The sequence below is a fragment of the Pangasianodon hypophthalmus genome, chromosome 29 (assembly GCF_027358585.1).
Source record: "Pangasianodon hypophthalmus isolate fPanHyp1 chromosome 29, fPanHyp1.pri, whole genome shotgun sequence".
In the NCBI taxonomy this organism is placed as follows: Eukaryota; Metazoa; Chordata; class Actinopteri; order Siluriformes; family Pangasiidae; genus Pangasianodon; species Pangasianodon hypophthalmus.
In genome coordinates, this window is record NC_069738.1 from 6,824,073 (window position 1) to 6,844,062 (window position 19,990).

At 38.4% G+C, this 19,990-nt stretch overlaps 2 protein-coding genes across 6 annotated transcripts; one reads left to right on the forward strand and one right to left on the reverse strand.

Annotated features, from left to right (window-relative positions):
- Positions 1-205: 205 nt before the first annotated feature.
- Positions 206-12,368, reverse strand: polr1h (RNA polymerase I subunit H). 2 transcript variants are annotated; one of them, XM_053231236.1, is made up of 5 exons: positions 12,234-12,368; positions 2,667-2,786; positions 1,392-1,495; positions 1,168-1,277; positions 206-485 (listed from the first exon to the last, which is right to left on the reverse strand). In XM_053231236.1, the coding sequence occupies exons 1-5, from the start codon at positions 12,295-12,297 to the stop codon at positions 461-463; spliced, it is 423 nt and encodes a 140-aa protein (XP_053087211.1). In that variant the 5' UTR covers positions 12,298-12,368; the 3' UTR covers positions 206-460. The 2 variants fall into 2 exon arrangements, with proteins under 2 accessions (XP_053087211.1, XP_026797896.1); XM_026942095.3 differs by lacking the exon at positions 12,234-12,368 and adding an exon at positions 2,985-3,125 and having other exon boundaries at positions 209-485.
- ddx39b (DEAD (Asp-Glu-Ala-Asp) box polypeptide 39B) lies at positions 3,090-16,901 on the forward strand. Of its 4 annotated transcripts, none has more exons than XR_008301223.1 (11): positions 3,090-3,210; positions 3,906-4,141; positions 4,270-4,397; positions 4,759-4,851; positions 5,678-5,861; positions 6,733-6,851; positions 12,303-12,434; positions 13,480-13,589; positions 13,685-13,833; positions 14,204-14,351; positions 15,990-16,901. XR_008301223.1 is itself a non-coding variant. In XM_026942094.3 (11 exons), exons 1-11 carry the CDS (start codon positions 3,137-3,139, stop codon positions 16,004-16,006), a joined length of 1,386 nt encoding a protein of 461 aa, XP_026797895.1. In that variant the 5' UTR covers positions 3,090-3,136; the 3' UTR covers positions 16,007-16,901. The 4 variants fall into 4 exon arrangements, 2 of the variants coding, with proteins under 2 accessions (XP_026797895.1, XP_053087210.1); XR_008301224.1 differs by lacking the exon at positions 15,990-16,901 and adding an exon at positions 15,686-15,928; XM_026942094.3 differs by having other exon boundaries at positions 13,685-13,829.
- Positions 16,902-19,990: the final 3,089 nt, after the last annotated feature.

Here is a 19,990-nt window from a genome sequence, read left to right on the forward strand (position 1 = left end):
ATATGATATTATAACCACCATACAAGTCCCTGTGAATGAATGACTACAGAAATGAGAACATTAGAAAGAGTGTGTTAATGTAAGTCTGTGATTTGGAGATGAACTACTCTCACAGCTGCTGTTACAGAAAATTATCCCACATCCTCTGAACGATAAGAACCAAAAATTCAACAGCATATTCCCAGAAAGAAAAGCTGTCCACTCATTTTATGTCATTATTTTTTTATTAATTAAATAAAAATCCCAAATACAAAGTGTGAGCATACTGAAAAACAGTCCAGATATAAAACGAGTCGGTCTCTCTCTCTCTCTCTCTCTCTCACACACACACACACACATACATACACACACATACAGAGAGAGAGACAGAGAGGGAGAGAGAGAATTACACTTTGGTGTTGATCAAGTGAAAATTTTGTTGTCACCAAAAAAAAAAAAAAAAAAAGCCTCTCCTCTCCACTCATGAATCCTCCTTTTCTTGGTATCTGTTGTGGAAAATCAGATGAGAAGTGAGTCAGTTTCTCTTGCAGAATCATAAGTACACAGAGATATATTTATGCAAATTACATTAATTAATCCACTCATGTACTTGGTATTTTGTAATTGTCTTCTCGTTTACCCCATATGATCATGTGTTTAGATTTATATTTTGTCTGAAATGTTTTGGTATTATTTCAGTTAATGCATGTGTAAAAAGCAGTTTATGTAATATAATAATGTTGAATTTGTTATTATGGACCTAAAACGACTGATTAGACCTCATGGACTAAGACAGTTTTTTTTTTTTTTTAAATTTTTTATAGGTCCATTAGATCCTGAAGTTTCTGAGATTGATGAATTCCAGATGTTGTAAAGAATATGAGTTTATTAATCATATATTATTGAGTAGAAATAATGTCAGCCAAATGATATTATCTTCTCTGTGTAAATTATCCATATACAAGTTCGTGTTTTTGGAGTCTCTAAAGAGGCAGTTTAACTTCATGCTCCTACCCATGAACAAATGAATAAATATCTCAGTCTTCGTCTGATTTTGGGCTTTTATTTAAAATCTCAGTGTGATATCTTTAGTGGATAATCTGTGGAAAGTGACCGGCTCCATCCTGCACTTCAGATAAACTAATGCACTTAGTCATTAGGGTTATGGTGAGTCATGTGAAACATTACCTGCAGTGGATGCATGTGAAAAACACTGTCTGGCCTTCATCAGCAGATCTCATTTGTCTCGTGTGGTAAACCATTCCTTCTTTATTGCAGCGTGAACACCTCCTGTCAACCTATTAAACAATTTAAGGACAATTAATATCTCATGCATTTAATGTTAACATTACCGAGCATGTTAATATTTACACTTATTCATCTAATCTAGCAGTTATTCAAAGCTAACTCACCACTGGGCCTTTTAGCTCGGAGTCTTCTTCGTTATCGACAGCAAATGAACTCTTCTCTAACGAATTAAACACCACCGATGACTTGATCACATGTCCTGAAAGTTCTGAAGAGAGAAGAAAGGTTTCAACACATGCCATGCTCATACATTAGGGATTTTACAATTAACATTATACACAATTCTGCTGGTCAGAATGTGTTGACAATAGCACCAGCTCTAATTAAAATCATTTAGGTTAAAACATTTTTTTTTGCTTTCTCTTTCTTTTTTACACAGAGATGTGCAAGAGTCTTTTTTTTTTTAACTCTCATGACATTTTCTAACAAATTTAGGAGGCTTTATTTCCCAAAATATAAACAAACCACAGTGACCATGACCAGGCAGTTACTAAGGATGAGTAAATGAACGCTGGAAATGTATTGTTCACATTCACGTCAGTGAACATGAGCTTTCTTTGTCCTGTGAACCTCATATCTGACTACACACTCACACACAAGCTCATGCATGAAAGTAAAAACCTCCCCCTTGTGTGACCTTTTTTTTGTCATGTACCACAGGATCCCGATGCACACCTCTAGACCCCCAGTGAACCTTTGTGTCAAGGTTTCTAAAAAGAAATATCTGTCTCCTATCTGACAAAGGATGGAACACATCTGTTTATTCCACATAACGTATTTGTATTGAGTGTATTCCCAGCTCACACCCAGCGCTCCTGGATAGGCTCTGGAATCAGCAAGACCCTGACCAGACTACAGCGCTTACTGAAGATGAATGAACGAAAGAGTTTTAGATTTTCTCCAGTAGACACTGTTATTCTGTAGTGACTACACACAGCTGATCCCTAAATTATACAGATAGAGCTGCATCTGGAAATTGTTTCTTTGGTCGTGCCATTTTAATACACACAATAAACACACATTTAATAAGCACAACATCTAGACAAGACAGAAAGAGAGAGTCAACAGTTTCTGATGCGGTTTTACAACATTGCGCCATCTAGTGTTCAAACAGTAATCGCATATATTTACTGTATATTATACCCTGTATATTACATTATCATTATTATTTTTTTTAAATAACACATTTCAGTAATGTTGACTTGTCATGGTTTAGACATACTGGTCAAACCTTAAATAAATGTCATTCTTTATTTAGAAATATTTGAAATAGCCAGAGATCAGAGGGTACAGAAGTATGGACTAATGTTTATTTGGATCAGCAGTTACAATGCTACACTTTTAATGGTTAAGTGAGTAAGATTAAGATGAATTCTCACCTCGGACAGGGATGCTGAAGGCGCATCGAGGACAGGTAATGAAATCATGAACTCCAGGGATAGGAAGGATATTACCACACTCCGGGCAAAAGTTTATATCCCCCTTGAAACACGACATTCCTTTATAATAGGAGGTAAACAAATGCAATTTTAAATGAGAAACTCAGTGAAATACTGTGTAAAACATGCCATTAAAGGTTATTAAAAACTGAGACGCTATGCACAACAGCAACATGTACACGTGGGTGCGAGGAGTAAATCCATTCCCACAGGTCAGCAGTTATTTTATACATTTAATAATGTTAATCTTTAACTTACTATTCGTTGACGGCTTCTAAGGTTGTCGAAACAGATAAAAATGTAACACGAAACACGCAAGAATCCGAAACGCTTTCACAAACTTGAATTTTATTCAGGCAATACACAGGACACCGTCGCTTTGGGGCCTTTGACACGTTTGTCGCACGCAAATGCCGACAGTAAAGACGCGCGAGCAGGTGAAGCGAAATTCACGAAATAAATTGTTGCACAGATTAAATTCAAAGTAAGTGTTTTTTTTTAATGTCTGCGAAATAAAAATGTGACCTATAACTATGACAGTTGGTTGTTTAAGGTTGGAAAGGCAAAACAGTAAAGCGAGCTAGCAATGCTAATCAGGTGTGTAGCGCCACTGGGACCGTTAGATATTTATCACCATGATTAGTATGTGCTGTGAAAATAAAAACAGTAATGTTTGCATTACTGTATTTCATTAAATTTCTAAATTTGCATAGCTCCTGCCTTTTCAGAATTATTATTATTATTTGTTATACTGTGGCTGTTGTATCATTTTTTTCTGCTGTCTGTTGTCATCCAGCCACTTAATCCATTACAGCCTTACAAATTAACATTATAGTGTTAGCACAAATATTATAATTTAATATAAGATGTTATCATCTTATAATTTAAAACAAGCATAAAATTTAGTCAGGCAACAGGAGTAAAAACAGCTGGGTTTCTCAGGAGATCTGACTAAATCTCAGGTTCTCCATCCTTGGTCCTGGAGAACCCCCTGTCCTGCACATGTCAGTGTTTTCCTCCTCTAACACACCCACTTCAGTCTGTGAAATAGCTGATTAGTTGAATGAGTTGTGTTGGGAGAAGGGAAACGCTGAAATGTCTAGGATAGGAGGTACTCCAGGACCAAGTTTAGGAACCTGTGCAAATGCTAACTGATTATGTTCTGTTTTTTTCTCCTAGAATGACTGAGAATGATGTGGACAACGAGCTGTTAGACTACGAGGAGGATGAGGTGGATGCGACAGGAGGTGTCGGGGACGGAGGGCTCGCTGGAGACGGCAGCACCGTGGCCTTGAGGAAAGAGGGACTCAAAGGATCCTACGTTTCCATCCACTCCTCAGGGTTCAGGGACTTCCTGTTAAAGCCTGAGCTCCTCAGGGCCATTGTGGACTGCGGCTTCGAGCATCCGTCTGAGGGTGAGAAGCACAAGCAGTACCACAATTTACCACAACGTCTTTATTGAGATAAGTGACTTCCCCTAGAATAAAAATGTGCCAAAAATGTGTAATTGGACATTGGATGTTCTCCCTACTTTCTCTTTCAGTTCAGCATGAGTGCATTCCACAAGCTATCTTGGGCATGGATGTGTTGTGCCAGGCCAAGTCGGGTATGGGGAAGACGGCGGTCTTTGTCTTGGCAACACTCCAGCAGCTGGAGCCAGTGACTGGACAGGTAGTATGCTGAAAACTCCAACATCACCATTAAATCTATTATTAAAGAATATAGCCTAAAGTCAGTGACTGGGTAAGGAGCGCATCATAGTCATAGAAGTCATACAAGAAACCAAGAATCCAACATGATACTACCACCACCATGCTTTACACTGAGACCATGGGACACTTAAATTGCACACACGTGAACCCTATTCAGCTAATTATGTGACTTCTGATGGTAACTGGTTGCACCTTAAGAAACTTAAGCAATTTAAGAAACCCTTAAATTTTCACAGCAACAAACAACCTTTAAATTTTTTTTTGAAATACTTTTGCAAGCTATATATGATTTCTAATATGTATAATTTCTCATTTCATAGGTATCAGTGCTGGTGATGTGTCATACCCGAGAGCTGGCATTCCAGATCAGCAAAGAGTATGAACGCTTCTCCAAGTACATGCCTGCTGTCAAGGTTTGAAAATATCTTTTGTCTCTATACGTGTAATCTGTGCTAAAGGAGCTTCTTCACTCCCCTCCTTCAGTACACTGTCCATTTTACTATAAAAATAGTTAAAATAAAAAAAATTAAATTCACACAATAAATTAAATTAGATGATCAGCCAAGATATATAGGGTGATTAAGGGCTCAGTGCAATAGGAATGAAGAAACAGTAATCCTAGGACATTCATAAAGAGCCCTAAATGTGGCTTATGGCTGTGTTTGTGAGACTGATTACATTTCATCGTGGCACGACTGCAACGCACTGATCAAAATGCACTGCAGCAGGGAATAACAATCACTTCTGATGCGAAATCAGTGTTTAAGTCATAAAAAAGCAATTCCTGTTTATTGTATTTCCTCTAACTAGATCAGGCGACATAAGAGCAATGCAGTGAAGGTTTTGCTTTTCAGTGTAGCATGTTGTCCTCATGAAAAGCATCACCATCATTTGTGGCTAAACTTTTTTCTTTCATATTCGAAGTTACAACTCCAAAAGTCTCACATGCTTTAAAGCTAAAAGCAAAACACAGCTCTTCACACATCTAATCTTCTAAATCGTATCCCATGCTAGTCCATCTCTTTCTATTTGTAAATCAAATGCTATGCATGATTTATTGTTTTATCATGTATCCAGCATATCTGTATGTATGGCTTAATTTTCTCTTGTAAATAATGCTTAGATGAGAAAACAGTGTTGTGCAAATAAGAGCCATTATTCTTTTCAGTGCACTTTACTTAATGCTATTTTTGTTTTTCTGTGGTGCTCTCTTTCTCTCTCTCTCCCTCTCTCCCTCAGGTGGCGGTGTTCTTTGGCGGTTTGCCTATAAAGAAGGATGAGGAGACGCTGAAGAGAGAGAGTCCTCACATAGTGGTGGGAACACCCGGCCGCATCCTGGCCCTTTCACGCAACAAAAGTCTCAACCTGCGCCACATCAAACACTTCATCCTGGACGAGTGTGACAAAATGCTGGAACAGCTTGGTGAGAGGCTTTTTATACAGTAAAGCTCAGTTCCACAATGGACATAGTGTTGAGATCTTCAAAAGCAATTACGGTGTCTAAAGAAATTACAGCGTTTAAAGGGATGACATTCTTCAAAGGGATGCATTGTTCATATATACAGTGTTCAGAACAATGCGATGTTCAGAGGGAGACAGTGTTAAGATGGAGGTGGTGTTCAAGGGGGAGGCAGTGTTCAGAGGGATACTGTGTTTAGAAGGAGGTGGCGTGCAGAGGGAGGCAGTATTTGAAGAGATATGGTGTTCAGAGGGATACTGTGTACAGGGGGAAGTGGTGTTCAGAGGGATACTGTGTAGAGGGGAGGTGGTGTTCAGAGGGATACTGTGTAGAGGGGAGGTGGTGTTCAGAGGGATACTGTGTACAGGGGGAGGTGGTGTTCAGAGGGATACTGTGTACAGGGGAGGTGGTGTTCAGAGGGAGGAGGTGTTCAGAGGGATACTGTGTATAGGGGGAGGAGGTGTTCAGAGAAAGGTGGTGTTCAGAGGGAGGTGGTGTTCAGAGGGAGGTGGTGTTCAGAGGGATACTGTGTAGAGGGGAGGTGGTGTTCAGAGGGAGGAGGTGTTCAGAGGGATACTGTGTATAGGGGGAGGAGGTGTTCAGAGAAAGGTGGTGTTCAGAGGGAGGTGGTGTTCAGAGGGATACTGTGACGATGTATTGTTTACTGTCATGAAGATGAGAAGTCTGAAGCTGTTTGTTTCGCTTTATCCACACATTCACACAATGTGTTATTTCTACCTTTAAACTGAAAAAGGTCTCAGTGAAAATTCATCATCTTTCATTCAGGACCTGAATTAATTTTTTTTTGTTGTTTTTTCCTTTTGTTTTTTTTTAGACATGCGACGTGACGTTCAGGAGATTTTCCGCATGACCCCGCACGAGAAGCAGGTCATGATGTTCAGCGCCACTTTGAGCAAAGAAATCCGGCCCGTCTGCCGAAAGTTCATGCAAGATGTAATTACACCTCCTCTCGCTCTACCATGGCAACTACTCCTCCCGTTAGCAACAGGCCCCGCCCTAGCATTAGGAAATGGCTGAGGTTAGGACAGGAGCCATATTGCAGCCATTTAGTTAAGTTAGAGAGAGGCTTTATAGAGCAGAACGGCCTGTTTATCTCTCACTGGCTCTACAGAACAGGAGACGGCTAGCAGATTTAATTCCTTATCTGGCGGCCAGTGCTACATTTCCCAGTTGGAGCAATGTCACCTGGCGGTATTAGTGGAGCTTAGAGAGGGTAGACCGTCATGTCCAGTCCATTCTGCTGCAGTTCTCGTCCAGAAAGCTTTCTACTCAGCTACTCAGAAAAATACACAGTTTAGGCAAAACACTTCTTCTCAAAACATCCTGAGCTCTCAGATTAGGCCAATATTTTCAATTAGCATGTAGCATATTGTGCTGCTTTGAATGAAAACTGGAGAGAAGCTGCAATTATTGAGCTCTTCAAAGCACTTTAGGGCAGTGTGTTTATGCAGTTCTAAGAAATAGGTGTAATTTAAGGTGAACAAAAGAGCCCAAGCAATCTGCGGTGTGATTTTCAAACAGATTGAGAGAGAGATAGAAAGCCAGTGGTTGATACTGGGGGAAAAAACAAAACAAATCAGGAACATTTTTCTACATTGTTCCCTCTTTTCTTTCCAATTTATGAAGGCAGCTATGTTTAAAGCTGGCCAGCCTGTCATCCCGGAGCTTAGTGCTCACAAATCCTCTTGCTCTTTCATTAAAACGAGGCCCCCAGCGGACCTGCATGAGCGCTAATTACATAAAACAGGAAATACACCCAAAACAAACAAAATGCTCCAGGGACCTTGTAGTCAATTCCCCCTTTTTAAGAAAAACGACTTTGTAATTAAATCACCCGTCCTCAGCCGAGTATTAAAACTGGCCTGTGTGCTTTTCCTGCCTGAAGACGGACCGCTTCATCAAACCGCTCTCTAAGCACACTGCCTCGTCTGCGCTAAAAGAAGTGACAAACTCGACTTGAAGCAAAGAAGAGGAAAACGTGTGCGAGGTGGAGCAGGAGGGAAGAAACTCGGCACAGACTTTTGAAATAAGTAATGAAATGAGGAATGTCCTGCTGTGGATTATTCTCCATGAAGAATCAACGACAGCCACGTGTGAAGCCACATCCGTCACGTCATGCAAAGAGGCATCACACACCACAATATCAAGCTATCAGCAACACACACACACACACACACAGGCTCTCCCAAGAGTTCTTTATTTAGTCTGGAGAAATTAGGCTAGTAACAAACAGATGTGAAAAGTGATTTACAGTTTAAAAAGAAAGCTGAGGTGACTGTGAGCGAGTCAGAAACACTTCAGCATGAACATATCTGATTTCACATCATTCCTCTCTTTATTGAGCAAAAAAGAGATTTGCTTTAAAATTTAAATATTTAAAAGAATGGTTTGGTGACATGTCTCACTTTTAGGCAATCAGCCAAAATGTATTCATTGTCTGTTTGCACTGCAGCTACAAGGCTAATGCAGCTAACAAGTAATGCTTGAGCTTTCTCACTAAAAAACTGTCTACTTTCACCAATAAAGAAAAATATCACATCATTATTTAGCAACATGTTGCCAGCTAAGTACTTAGCTTAAGTACAGCTCAGCAGTAACTATCTGACTTTAATAGCTGGCTAAGTTTAATAACTTAAAACTTAGAACTAAGCACTGCCAAGCTAGTTATTGAATATATTGTATTGTTTAATTAAAGGCATTAGCCAGGTTTTCAGGGAAGTTAGCTAACATAAGGCTGTTATACTGTGCATTTGCCATTAAGTGTTTAGGCTTAATAGTGTTAGTCTAATAAAAACCAAGTTACTTATTATATTGTGTAAAGTTTGATAGGAAACTGGATAATCCCCAAACTATTATTTAATTAAACCAGTAACCAGTACTTAACCAGTACGCTAGCAAGTTAGCCAACATAAGGCTATTGTATTATGTATTTGCCATGTTAGCTAGTGTTAAAGAGAGACCTAACTACATCCTTTTTTAATTCCCAAATCTTTATATATTTGACAATTCCCACCCACCAGCTAATTTTCCACAATTTCACAACAACTACCAAGATATGGTGAAGGCTCACACATGCTTCCTCTGAGACACGTGAAGCCACCCAAACGCATGTTTTCAACCTGCTCATGCTGCATCAGTCTTCTGCATAAACGAGGTGACAGAGGCACACGATTGGCTAGTGATTGACAGGGAAGGAGAGAGAGAGAGAAAGAGAGAGAGGCCAATTTTTGTCTCCCTTGTCTCCCAGCCACAGATGGCTGTGGCATCGTCAGAGTTCAAACTCGTGATCTCCTGACCACAGGGTGGACGCTTTTCTGTTGCACCACTCAGGAGAATGAAATCAGTGTTTTAATAAAAACAGCAACAATTGTTCCTATTTACAAAATTACAGAATAACTTAGTCTGTACCATCTTATGCAGTTATAATCTAATTATAAACTAAAATACAATCAGTACAGTTTTTCCAGGACAAATTTACCAGTAGGGCACATAGGATGGAATCCAAACATCCACTCATCTTGCCATCTTGTGTGAAATGGTACCAAATTGTGAAGCTTTCGTTGTGTTTATAGATTTTACTAAGTAGCGCTGTGTGACTCTTGTGGTCTCAGGGTTTCCATTTGTGCATGCCAGATGGTGAGATGAGAGCAAAACCACAGCAAAAAAAAATATTTCCAACTAAAGTGCTAAAGTGCCCGTCATTATTAATTGAACTTATGAAGCAGCATTAAAGTAACAGCTTATATTCATTAAAACTAGTGTGATCAGTTATCTTTATATAAACATTATATAAAGATAACTAGTGTGATCAGTTATTTTTATATAAACATTATATTCATAGCCTGCATTGTTTTATATGGAGCTACTGCGTGTAATCACGTGTAATCCTTCATTCTTCTCTGAATGGAAAACTAAGTTTAAAAGTTTTTTGGTGGTCTCATCACAGCCATCATCTTTATTTCTCGTTTTATCAACATAAGCGCTTGAGTGAATAATGACCACAATTTCTTGACTCGGTCTGTCAGTATCACTGAATGGCAAGCCATGGTGTTAAAGCACCGTTGCTGAACATATCTGGAATGTAATGAAGTCGTGAGAACTGTCCCAAATGCTCGCTTTTACACCCTCAAACTCCTACATCACTCGCGCACCACAGATTTGCACTTCAAGTGTGAAATTAGAGGGGGACCGCAGGGCTTAGGGTGACATTTGGGACAGAGCTGGTGCACTAAAGCACATCTGTGTGACAGTTTTCCATTACTTGTTAGCAACATTATCCTGCAAAAGCTGAAAAACCAAATGTTGGACAGCAAACATGTCTTGGCTGATCGACTGATCGACTACATTTGGGGAAATTGTGTAAATTAGATTTTTCCGTACTGAACTGTTCATTGAATAAGGGCAGCTTAGAGCTTTGCACAAATCTTCCTGTTCATTAATTAGCATATATACTCTATAATCAAATACACACACACACGCACAGAGAAGAGAGCAGAAGTTGCAGTCAGGCTGCAGAGAGGAGAAGCGTCAGGCATATAATTTAACCTGATCTCTGATTGACTTAATCCTGAATGGCTGTTAACATGCCTAGATATGAGATTGAGACGAGGCCATAGACAGAACAGCTGCACTCATGTCAGGGTAGATGGAGTGTTTAAGGCTCAGTGATAGTGCTGATTAAATGTAAGCTGTCTGCAGGTAAGTGGAGTGTGGAACATTCAGCGATGAAGTGAACAGCATTGACTGACTGTGAGGAGTGTCTCCGCTGTCAAATTTTCTGCATCATGTAAAACGCTGTTTACTCGTCGTTAAATGTTACACTCTTGCGTTGCGGTGTAGGAGTGTGTTGGTGTGCGATTGCGTTTGTAGTCTTACTGCAAATATGCAGCAAATATACACCGCCAGCCAAACCATTTTCTTACCTTTTATTACAGTTTAATTATTAGTAGTACACAATAGAAGAAACAATGTTAAAGTGCTCCAAGAATGAGCTAAATCTTCGTAGTAGAGAGTGAGGAGTCACTCTCAGATCCTGATGGGAATTCATTGAGATTGGCAGGCTTATAATGTAACACGCTCACCAGCTTATTTAGTGCCATTGCGACCAGAGTTTTGGCAGCATAAAAGATTTTTGGGTCTTAAAATGATCACTGCTACGGCGCTGAAATAAAAGCCAATAGCAGGACGAAAGCGTATTATGCGAAACGCAAAAGACGGCTACAAATACAGTAGTGGCGATGGCGAAACATAAACGAAACACTAATGGACAGAAAAATATCCTTATTACATCAGACTATGTTTCTGTTTGTGCGAGCCCACTTTGTGCACAAGCCAGAATCATGCTGATTTATAATGGAAACAAAACATAGTAATTTTCTTTAATGGCAGGTTTATCGTTAGAGGATCTTCATTGTATGATCTGACATGGAGAACACACTATGTTATAGAATTCGGCCAGTGTTTTAACTGTATGATCTCGTACTATGTGACACGTAATAATCTTGTAAGACCACTGAAATTACACAGTGTAAAACATCATAGGCTTAAGCCTATAGATAGAAGAGTCATAGACAGTCCTGATATCCTTTGGAAGGCAAATATATGTAGCATGCTAGAAGATTTTAGAGTATTTGAATATTACTGATTAACCCAGAAATGTAAAAACTTTTTACTGGCAGTGTGTATTAGCTATTATTTGAGCAAATGCCTGGGCTGCACTACCAGATTTATACAGTTCAAACTTGTATTGAAAATGTGAGAGACCCCAGATATATCGACAAATATAACAGAATTTTTTTTTTTTTCCATCCTGGTTAGTCCTTCAGTCATCACACACATACATTACAAGATTTGCCCAGAATAAAGCACCACAAATGTGAACATTGTTCATTTGCCATTTTAAATCAGGGTTGTTGTGTTGTTGGAGGGGTTGAGATTGGATTTTACACACAGCGTTCCACAGGATAATCTGGGAAGGCCAGTCTAAAATCAGAACAACATCTGAGATCATTGGAAGAGGCAAATCAGCCTGATTATCCTCTAGTGTAGCCCTGGCATAAGTAATTTGTATAGTATTTAATCGTGTATTTAGAAGATACTGAAGTCTGCATTTGTTACTGTGAGGGAGGGGGAGGGGAGGGTGTGTCTAACCCCCATCCTTTTTTTTCCTTCTTCTCTTCTTCCTGTTTCACTCACCCTGCTCTACTCCTCACCCCTTTCTTTCTGAAACCCTCAAATGTCCCTGTCCTGCCCCACATAAATCCCACCTTCTAAAATACCACATCCTGCCTGCGTCCTTATACCCTGTACCTGTACCTGCTCCTTCCCCCTTTCCCCCGATCCCGTCTTGCACCTCAACGCCTCCTCGTCCACTGGTCATCCCAGCCCATGGAGATATTTGTGGATGACGAGACCAAGCTGACCCTGCACGGCCTGCAGCAGTACTACGTCAAGCTGAAAGACAACGAGAAGAACAGGAAACTGTTTGATCTGCTGGACGTGCTGGAGTTCAACCAGGTATGTCAGTGTACACTCAACAGCCAGGCTTTTAAAGCGGTGTTTCCCAATCCTGATCCTTTTAGTCTGCACATATTGGTCCATACTGCCACCCTCTCTGTTGAAACTTCATTTACATTCATCAAAGATTGTATGGTCAATTCTGATCGTAAAACAAGCGTACGCCAATTCCACCAAGAATTTCCCGATTCATCTATGTTGTGTCTGTACAGTCGTACATTTGAGCATAATGTGTTAACGACCTGTACATCCTTAATAATTAGAGTTTTGTAAGTAGAGTAACAATTACAAGTAATAACAATAAAAATAGCAAATAATGTTAATAATTACAATTCCTCATGCGTGAAACTCGTACTAATATACGAATAAATGTGACTTCAGTTAAATCTGACCTATTTGAGTTCTTAAATAAATAGAAACCTAGCTTATTTTTTACCTGGCTGTATGCTGGTGGGGGTGGAGCTAATTTCTGGGCCAGAAAATTTAAATACAGTGTTGAAATAAAGAAGCCAGTAAAATCTGTTTCTATGCCTGTGTTACAATTCTTAGTTTTTTTACATTTTCTCTGATTTTGTGTGATTATTACAGATTGAGAATCACTTTACAAGACTACAAACGCCACCTTTAAAAGCTTTTATACTACAACGTGATTACAATTCTTATGAATAAGCAGCAGCTTTCTTTTCTATAGAAAGAGTACATATTTTTCTAATGTGTCTGATGTTATATGATTATTCCAGGATGTAAATACTTTTAAACATTATAGAGTGCACCTTTAACCTTATGAAGTATGATTAATGAGCAGAGAAAGGGCCAGTATTGGGAAACTGCAGGACTTCTAGTTCATATAATTCGATAATGGTAATGTCTCTACTGTGCACTGCTGTTACTTAGGGATTTTATTATTTGCTTCAGTTTTGTTTTTTAATTTGATATTTTATAATCAGGTCTCCTTGGGTGTGATAAAGTCTCAGTATAAATTAAGTGATGTTCTTATTATATGTTATTACAAATAACACTGGCTTGTGTGTTCTGGCTGTTGTAGGTGGTGATCTTTGTGAAGTCAGTGCAGCGCTGCATCGCTCTCGCTCAGCTGCTGGTGGAGCAGAACTTCCCCGCCATCGCCATCCACAGAGCAATGCCTCAGGAGGAGAGGTGTGACACCGCCTCATCCGCACTCTAACACACTCTCTGTGCTTTATCAATGTCATTTCCCCTGCAGTAACTTGACGTTTCGATCGTTACCACAGGCTCGCTCGATATCAGCAGTTTAAAGACTTTCAGAGGCGCATCCTCGTGGCCACTAACCTGTTTGGCAGAGGAATGGACATCGAAAGAGTCAACATCGCTTTTAACTACGACATGCCCGAGGATTCAGACACGTACCTGCACAGGGTTGGTCAGCACTGGCTTAGTAATTAGTGATATGATCATTTTATTTAGATATAAGCATGTGCCGGTTATTAATTATGCGAAGTAATGTGATATTTTCAACACATACAATATTATTATAGTAGACATTTCAAAATGTCACGCCTAGGATACACTCCAGCATTTGACAGTCATTTTTAGTGTCATGGAAGACACGGTTTTATTTTCAGTACTTATTTACAGTATTGTTAACCTTTATTAAGGTTAAAGATCAGAAACATATCATGATACGTTTTAATATTTTTAACATTTTAATCATACACCATTTTAATATTGACTACATGTAATGTTTGTAACGATTATAACATTCTTGTTCTCTGAACTCTCATATTTTTCAGGTGGCCAGGGCGGGCAGGTTTGGCACAAAAGGTCTAGCCATCACGTTTGTGTCAGATGAAAGCGATGCCCGAACGCTGAATGACGTTCAGGACAGGTTTGAGGTGAACATCAGTGAGCTTCCAGAGGAGATCGACATCTCGTCTTACAGTAAGTGCTGCACTACCTGGTCCTTGAATTGTATTACTGATCCAAACAGTTTGACTTAAGAGACATACTGTTTAAACTGTGCTAAACTGCTAGCTATAAGCTTTTATTATTATTATTATTGTTATTATTATTATTATTACTACTACTTGTGTGCAACATTAACCTCACAGCTCCAGGGCAATGTATTAAACAAGCAATGTCTTATGTTAATTGACTAAATTTGGTGTAAGAGGAATATCTTGTCATATTTATTTTGGGTGAAATATTGATTTAATATTTTACATGAGAGCTTAAAGATACTAATTTAACTGTTTTGCCCCCAAGAATATGATTTAAGAAACTGTAGTGACTCATGTCCTATGTGTCGGTCTGGGAAAACCCATCAGTTGTCAGTAAATTCTAGATAAATTTATGAAAAACCAAATTTCATTTTTACCTCTAACATACTTTACCACCACAACTTTAAGAAACTGTAAGTATATTTCCCCAAACTGACAAACGCAGTGGTTAAAACTGTAAATTTGTGTGAAGATATCTAACACCTCACTAGCTAAGTATCATTTCCTCACATAGTAACGCTTTGATCAAGTTGTTGTAGTGAAACAGACATAATCCTAATCAGTTACCGCTATCAAAACGCCGAAGTCAGAATGAAATCTTTAAATTCACTTTTTAAATTCAAGCCAGGTTTGAAAATGTTATTTTGACTTGTTGATATTTTGATATTGTTCATTTTCCTTGTGTTGTATGCAGAAGAGAAACATAATTCAGTTTAGGAAAGCTTGTAGTTTTCAAAATGTCACAGTTTTACCATGTGAAGGGTTTTCCCAGGCTGCCACTTGTACACATTTATGGTAAATTATACAGAATATACCACGTTGTATGTTGTGTTGTATGCTGGGAAACTCAGCAACACTTTTATTTCAGTTAAAATGGAACTGTACTGAATCCGGTTGTATTGTATTGCATAGAATTTTATGTTGTCATTTAAACAAGCCCAAGCTAAAATAAAATTCTTGTTTACAGGTCATGTGTGGAAATGAAATATAAGGCCCAAATATCATGCCCTAAACACTCAATCATTCAGAGTTAGAAATTCAGCAAAGATGAGTGAATAGACAGCAGACTGGTTTGGAGCTTCGGATTCTCGGTGTTTATTTGTGCACTTGGAGTCCAGATCAGTGTTTTCACTAACAGAACTTCAGAAAGTTCTCACCAGCTTATGAAGCTTATGTAAAGAGAAGGGCGTGGGGCGAGATAAGAGTGAAGCAGGCCTGGAGAGATAAGAGAACAGCAAGTGTTTTCACCTCTGATCTCGGTGTGTTCTGTTACAGAGACCAACCACAACAAAACACAAGGAATAAGAAACACAGCATGCTCAGCGTGTCCAGCCCTGAAATAGAATACACGAACGAACATAAAACTTTAGCAAACGTTCGTAGAGCGAATAATTAAAGGCAGTCATCAGATTGTGATGTTTTCCTTCCACTTTGGTAAATAATCCTCTGAAGGAATAATTCATGCAAATTAAAATGAATTTACTGATTCCTGCTTGTTCCTTTATATGTGGATTTCTTGGATATGTGGATTGTAATAATTTAATTAACATACAAAATGGTTTCTTTTTCTCTGTCGTAGTTGAGCAGACGCGATAAAGCAGAGAAGGAGAAGAGGTGGCGAGTTGTGTCGAGGACGCCTGGGAGAGCAGCACTCAGTAGCCTGCATTTCACACAGACTGTTAGAGAAGTTTAGTGAGAATGTAAACCTGACAAAAAATAAATAAATCAGTAGATCTAATAATCCAACACTTACACGGGTTCTTAAATGCCTCTGAAGTTTCTCTGATGCTTAAATATATATATACAAAAAAAGCTTTGTTTATTTTAAGATATAGAGCCAAGATGTTAAAATGTGTTTGTAAAGGATTTTATTTACCTTTTCAAAGGTTTCATTTATTTCCTGATTGTGGTAGACTTTTTTTTTTTTATCCGAGTGCAGTGGTTGTTTCGTTTTTGTTCGCGTGTTGGGTTGAGCTATGTTATTTTGATCGTAAATGAAGCATCAGTGTAAAATAGTCGAATAGTAAGCTGTGCTAGTAGTTATTAATGAAGGCATGATGGATATGGAGTTATAAAAGAGTGTTAATGTGCCTGATACACTAATCTGTGTTCTGTGTTTAGTGCTTGTCAGAAATAATAACGCACTATGTTTGTTTATTTACAGCTACTTTTGTGTTAATAATCAAAATGTGTGCAATATTGTATTGAATTAACATTAGTATTGAGATGCTGTACAGTAAAGGTGCATTAGGTACGAGTTTTCCTTTTTATATTTCATAACTGGTTGCAGTTGCAATCATTAGACATTGCAAACCTACAGCAAAGTATTAACCTGTAAGAATTCTAGCTTTTCTTTTCAACAGTTAAAAGAAAAAGAGAGCACTCAGTTTTTCCTACATAATGCACCTTTAGGACTTTTTGGTACTTCTCATAGCGCTTACCAGTATTCAGAATTCAAAATTGAATTTCGTAATTAAATACAAAACACAAACTGCTGTTGTATCAGTGATGTTTGTTCTGGTTCTGTTGCTCTTTAGTGTCTTAAGTAAGGAATAAAACACTTCATGGTGGTGTGTTATAGGAAAATGATCAACGGTGGTGTGGTGTGGTGTGGTGTAGTAACGTGAAGCGCAGTTACTGTTACCACCCTGAAGCTGATGATTTCCCAGTAACAACATTAAAAGTATAAAAAGTGTATAATTCCTCTTACATCACAGAAATTTGGCAAAGATTACCATTTTTTATTTATTAAAGAACAAAAATCGTAGCTTTGATCCATTTAATGTTGTGGAACGTCTACAAACCAAGTTACTTATCGCTTACTTATATTACAGAAGCTATAAACAATCCCACGCCAGCCTCTCCTTTTCCTCCCCCAATTAAGAAGACAAAAAAAATGCAGCTTGTCATGTTACAGAGAAACCCGAATGCACAAACTCATCAGTCCTGAAGTCTTTCCTGTGGCAGAAAATGTATTGTTACAAAGCACTGACACTGGGACTCCTTCCAAAAATCCTAAATAAACATCTCTTCACAGAAAACTGTCTCATATCAACAATTGCACACGTTTTAACTTGATAAATAACAGCAGTGTTTTAATTAGCTGGATTAATGATATTGCCGAGCCTCACTATTAGCCGATACTATAGAAATGATAAAGGTATTAGATTGCAGATGTAACTAGTGTCAAACTGCTGTCGTAGTAAATTAATCAACACCTTCTGACCAATCAGAATTGATAATTCAGTGGTGCCATGGTATATTAAACATCTTAGCTCGTATTTATGTTAAAAGACCTTTTACATGTAAATTTTGGCATCTTCAGATTTTGCCTTTACATCTGTCAGTCCCAGTGAAGGACAGGGGCCGTGGCCTTACTGCAGTTTAAGAACTTGAGCATAGTAATAAATCGTAATTTATTGCTGGGTTAAATTAATCTTTGACACCTCCTAAGAGGAGAGATACATCCTTCCCCCCAGGTAATGTTTATTTTAGTACTTCCAACCTTCCAAGGTTGAAAATCCTCACTGAGAGGACGTCTCTGTCAGGTCGTCTCTTCATCCAAAGAACTGGTTAAAAGACTTTTCTTCTTAATTCACAGTTACTTCCTATCAGGGATGGGAAGTGACAAACTATATGTTCTCTTGTTACAGTACGTTTTTAGTATTAATAAATCATAGTACTTTTACTTGGGTTACTCTAGCACCAAATGGTTAGTTATGTTTGAGACAGTGGAGACAAATGAGCATCCCTGACCCAATTTATCAGCTATCAGTTTTAAATGCTTCTAAGGAAACAGCATGATAATGATCTGCAAATTAAACAAGCCAAAACCTGTGGAGAAAGCGACATTTCACAGCTCAGCTAGCCAGGTCATTTGATGTTTTACAGTGTGAAAGCTCTGTATTTAACTGAAGATGTCACTTCACTGTTTGCTAGCAATTGCCTGTGGGGTTAAATGTGACTAAATGTCGCAAAAGTCTACTCAGGACAATGTGAATAAAGAGGCATGTTTGCTAGATACCTGCTAACTACCTAGCTCTTGTTAATTCATATGTGTTTCTAGCTACATAGTTAGCAACACATATGAATTAACATGAGCTAGGTAGTTAGCTAATGAACCTAGCAATCTACTGAAACCCCAACAGCATTTGGCTAAGCTTGTTAGCCAGCTAACGTTACTTTTCTTTATATAATGTTGATAATGGAGGTGTTTACTTCATAGCTGAGATGGTTAGCCAACATAATTGTTCCAAAAAAAGCATTCATCCAATATAGAACGTTTATGTCAAATGTAGACATGAAAAGGTAATTACTCGAGTAGTTTCTTTCACTTTTACTCTGATTTACTCTTACTTTAGAACTTTCCTTAATCTTTACTTTTACTCAAGTGAATTATTACTACAGTAGACGTACTTTTACTGTAGTCTGTGTTTTATACTCTGTTTCTCTCTCATTCAAGATAATAGTAACTAAAGGAAAGTCCATCTACTTTGTCCTATTCTGAAGTGCCTGCCTTCTTTTTTTTTTTTTTTCCACCATGGTCATGGTTTAGATAACAGGAAACAAGCACAGGAGGGTCAGCAGCACAGACTTTACAACAGGAAGTCAACAGGATGAGAGAGAAGTGAAAATGGAAATCACAGGAGCAAATGGGGTGGATGAGGGGTGTGTGTGTGTGTGTGTGTGTGCGTGTGTGTGTGTGTTATGTTGAGAGTGGGGGTGTCAGAAACAAAAAACAAGGAACAAAAGTTTGCACTTAATACATTGTCTGAATTTGCCTTTTAAAGCATGTTACAAAGTCCAACATTTGAGTCCAACAGTTGAATTAGGCCCAAGCTGCTGAGATTGCGAGACTCGCAAAAAACTAGACAATGCATTGTAAGATTCTGGTATTGTACTTGTCATGCAGCACAATTTTCTGTGCTGCTTTTTAGATATAGTATGTTCCTTAAACCAAATACAGCTGATGTGAATTAGAATGCATGAGCTGCAGTGGTGCATCCAAACATATGGCAGAAAAGGGTATGTGTATTAGTATGGGTGCAAAGATTCATCGCTCATGTCAGTATTTTATTGGCCCTTTTCACCTACTAGTCCGAATCAGAACAAAATTGAGACTTTTGAGTAATTTGCTATTTGGTTTGGTTTCATCTCAGACTACACATAATTAAAGGAACCATAAAGCAAAAAAAAAAAAAAAAATGTTGGCTGAGGGGGCATGTAGGGGGGTGAAAATGTACTTGTGAAACTCTTGTAAAATTCATCAGAAATATAGCAAAGGAAAAAGGCAAACTTTTGCCAAGTGCATGTAGAAATCTCATATGTCACCCAGGCACAGCACTAAATAAATGACTAGATAATTCTATAAATAACTAGTTTAAAACATTTTATCTTTTTTACTCTTTTTGTTTGTCGGCCCACAGCAATTATAAATATTAACACTTTGTACTCCATCGAGAATGAAACTGAACTGAGGCTGCGAAATCTAGTGTGTTTCGACTGCAATGAGAAAATCACTCAGCTGCAGAAAGTGAACCAAACATGCTCTGTATTCATTTTTTTGTAAATGTGAGCAGC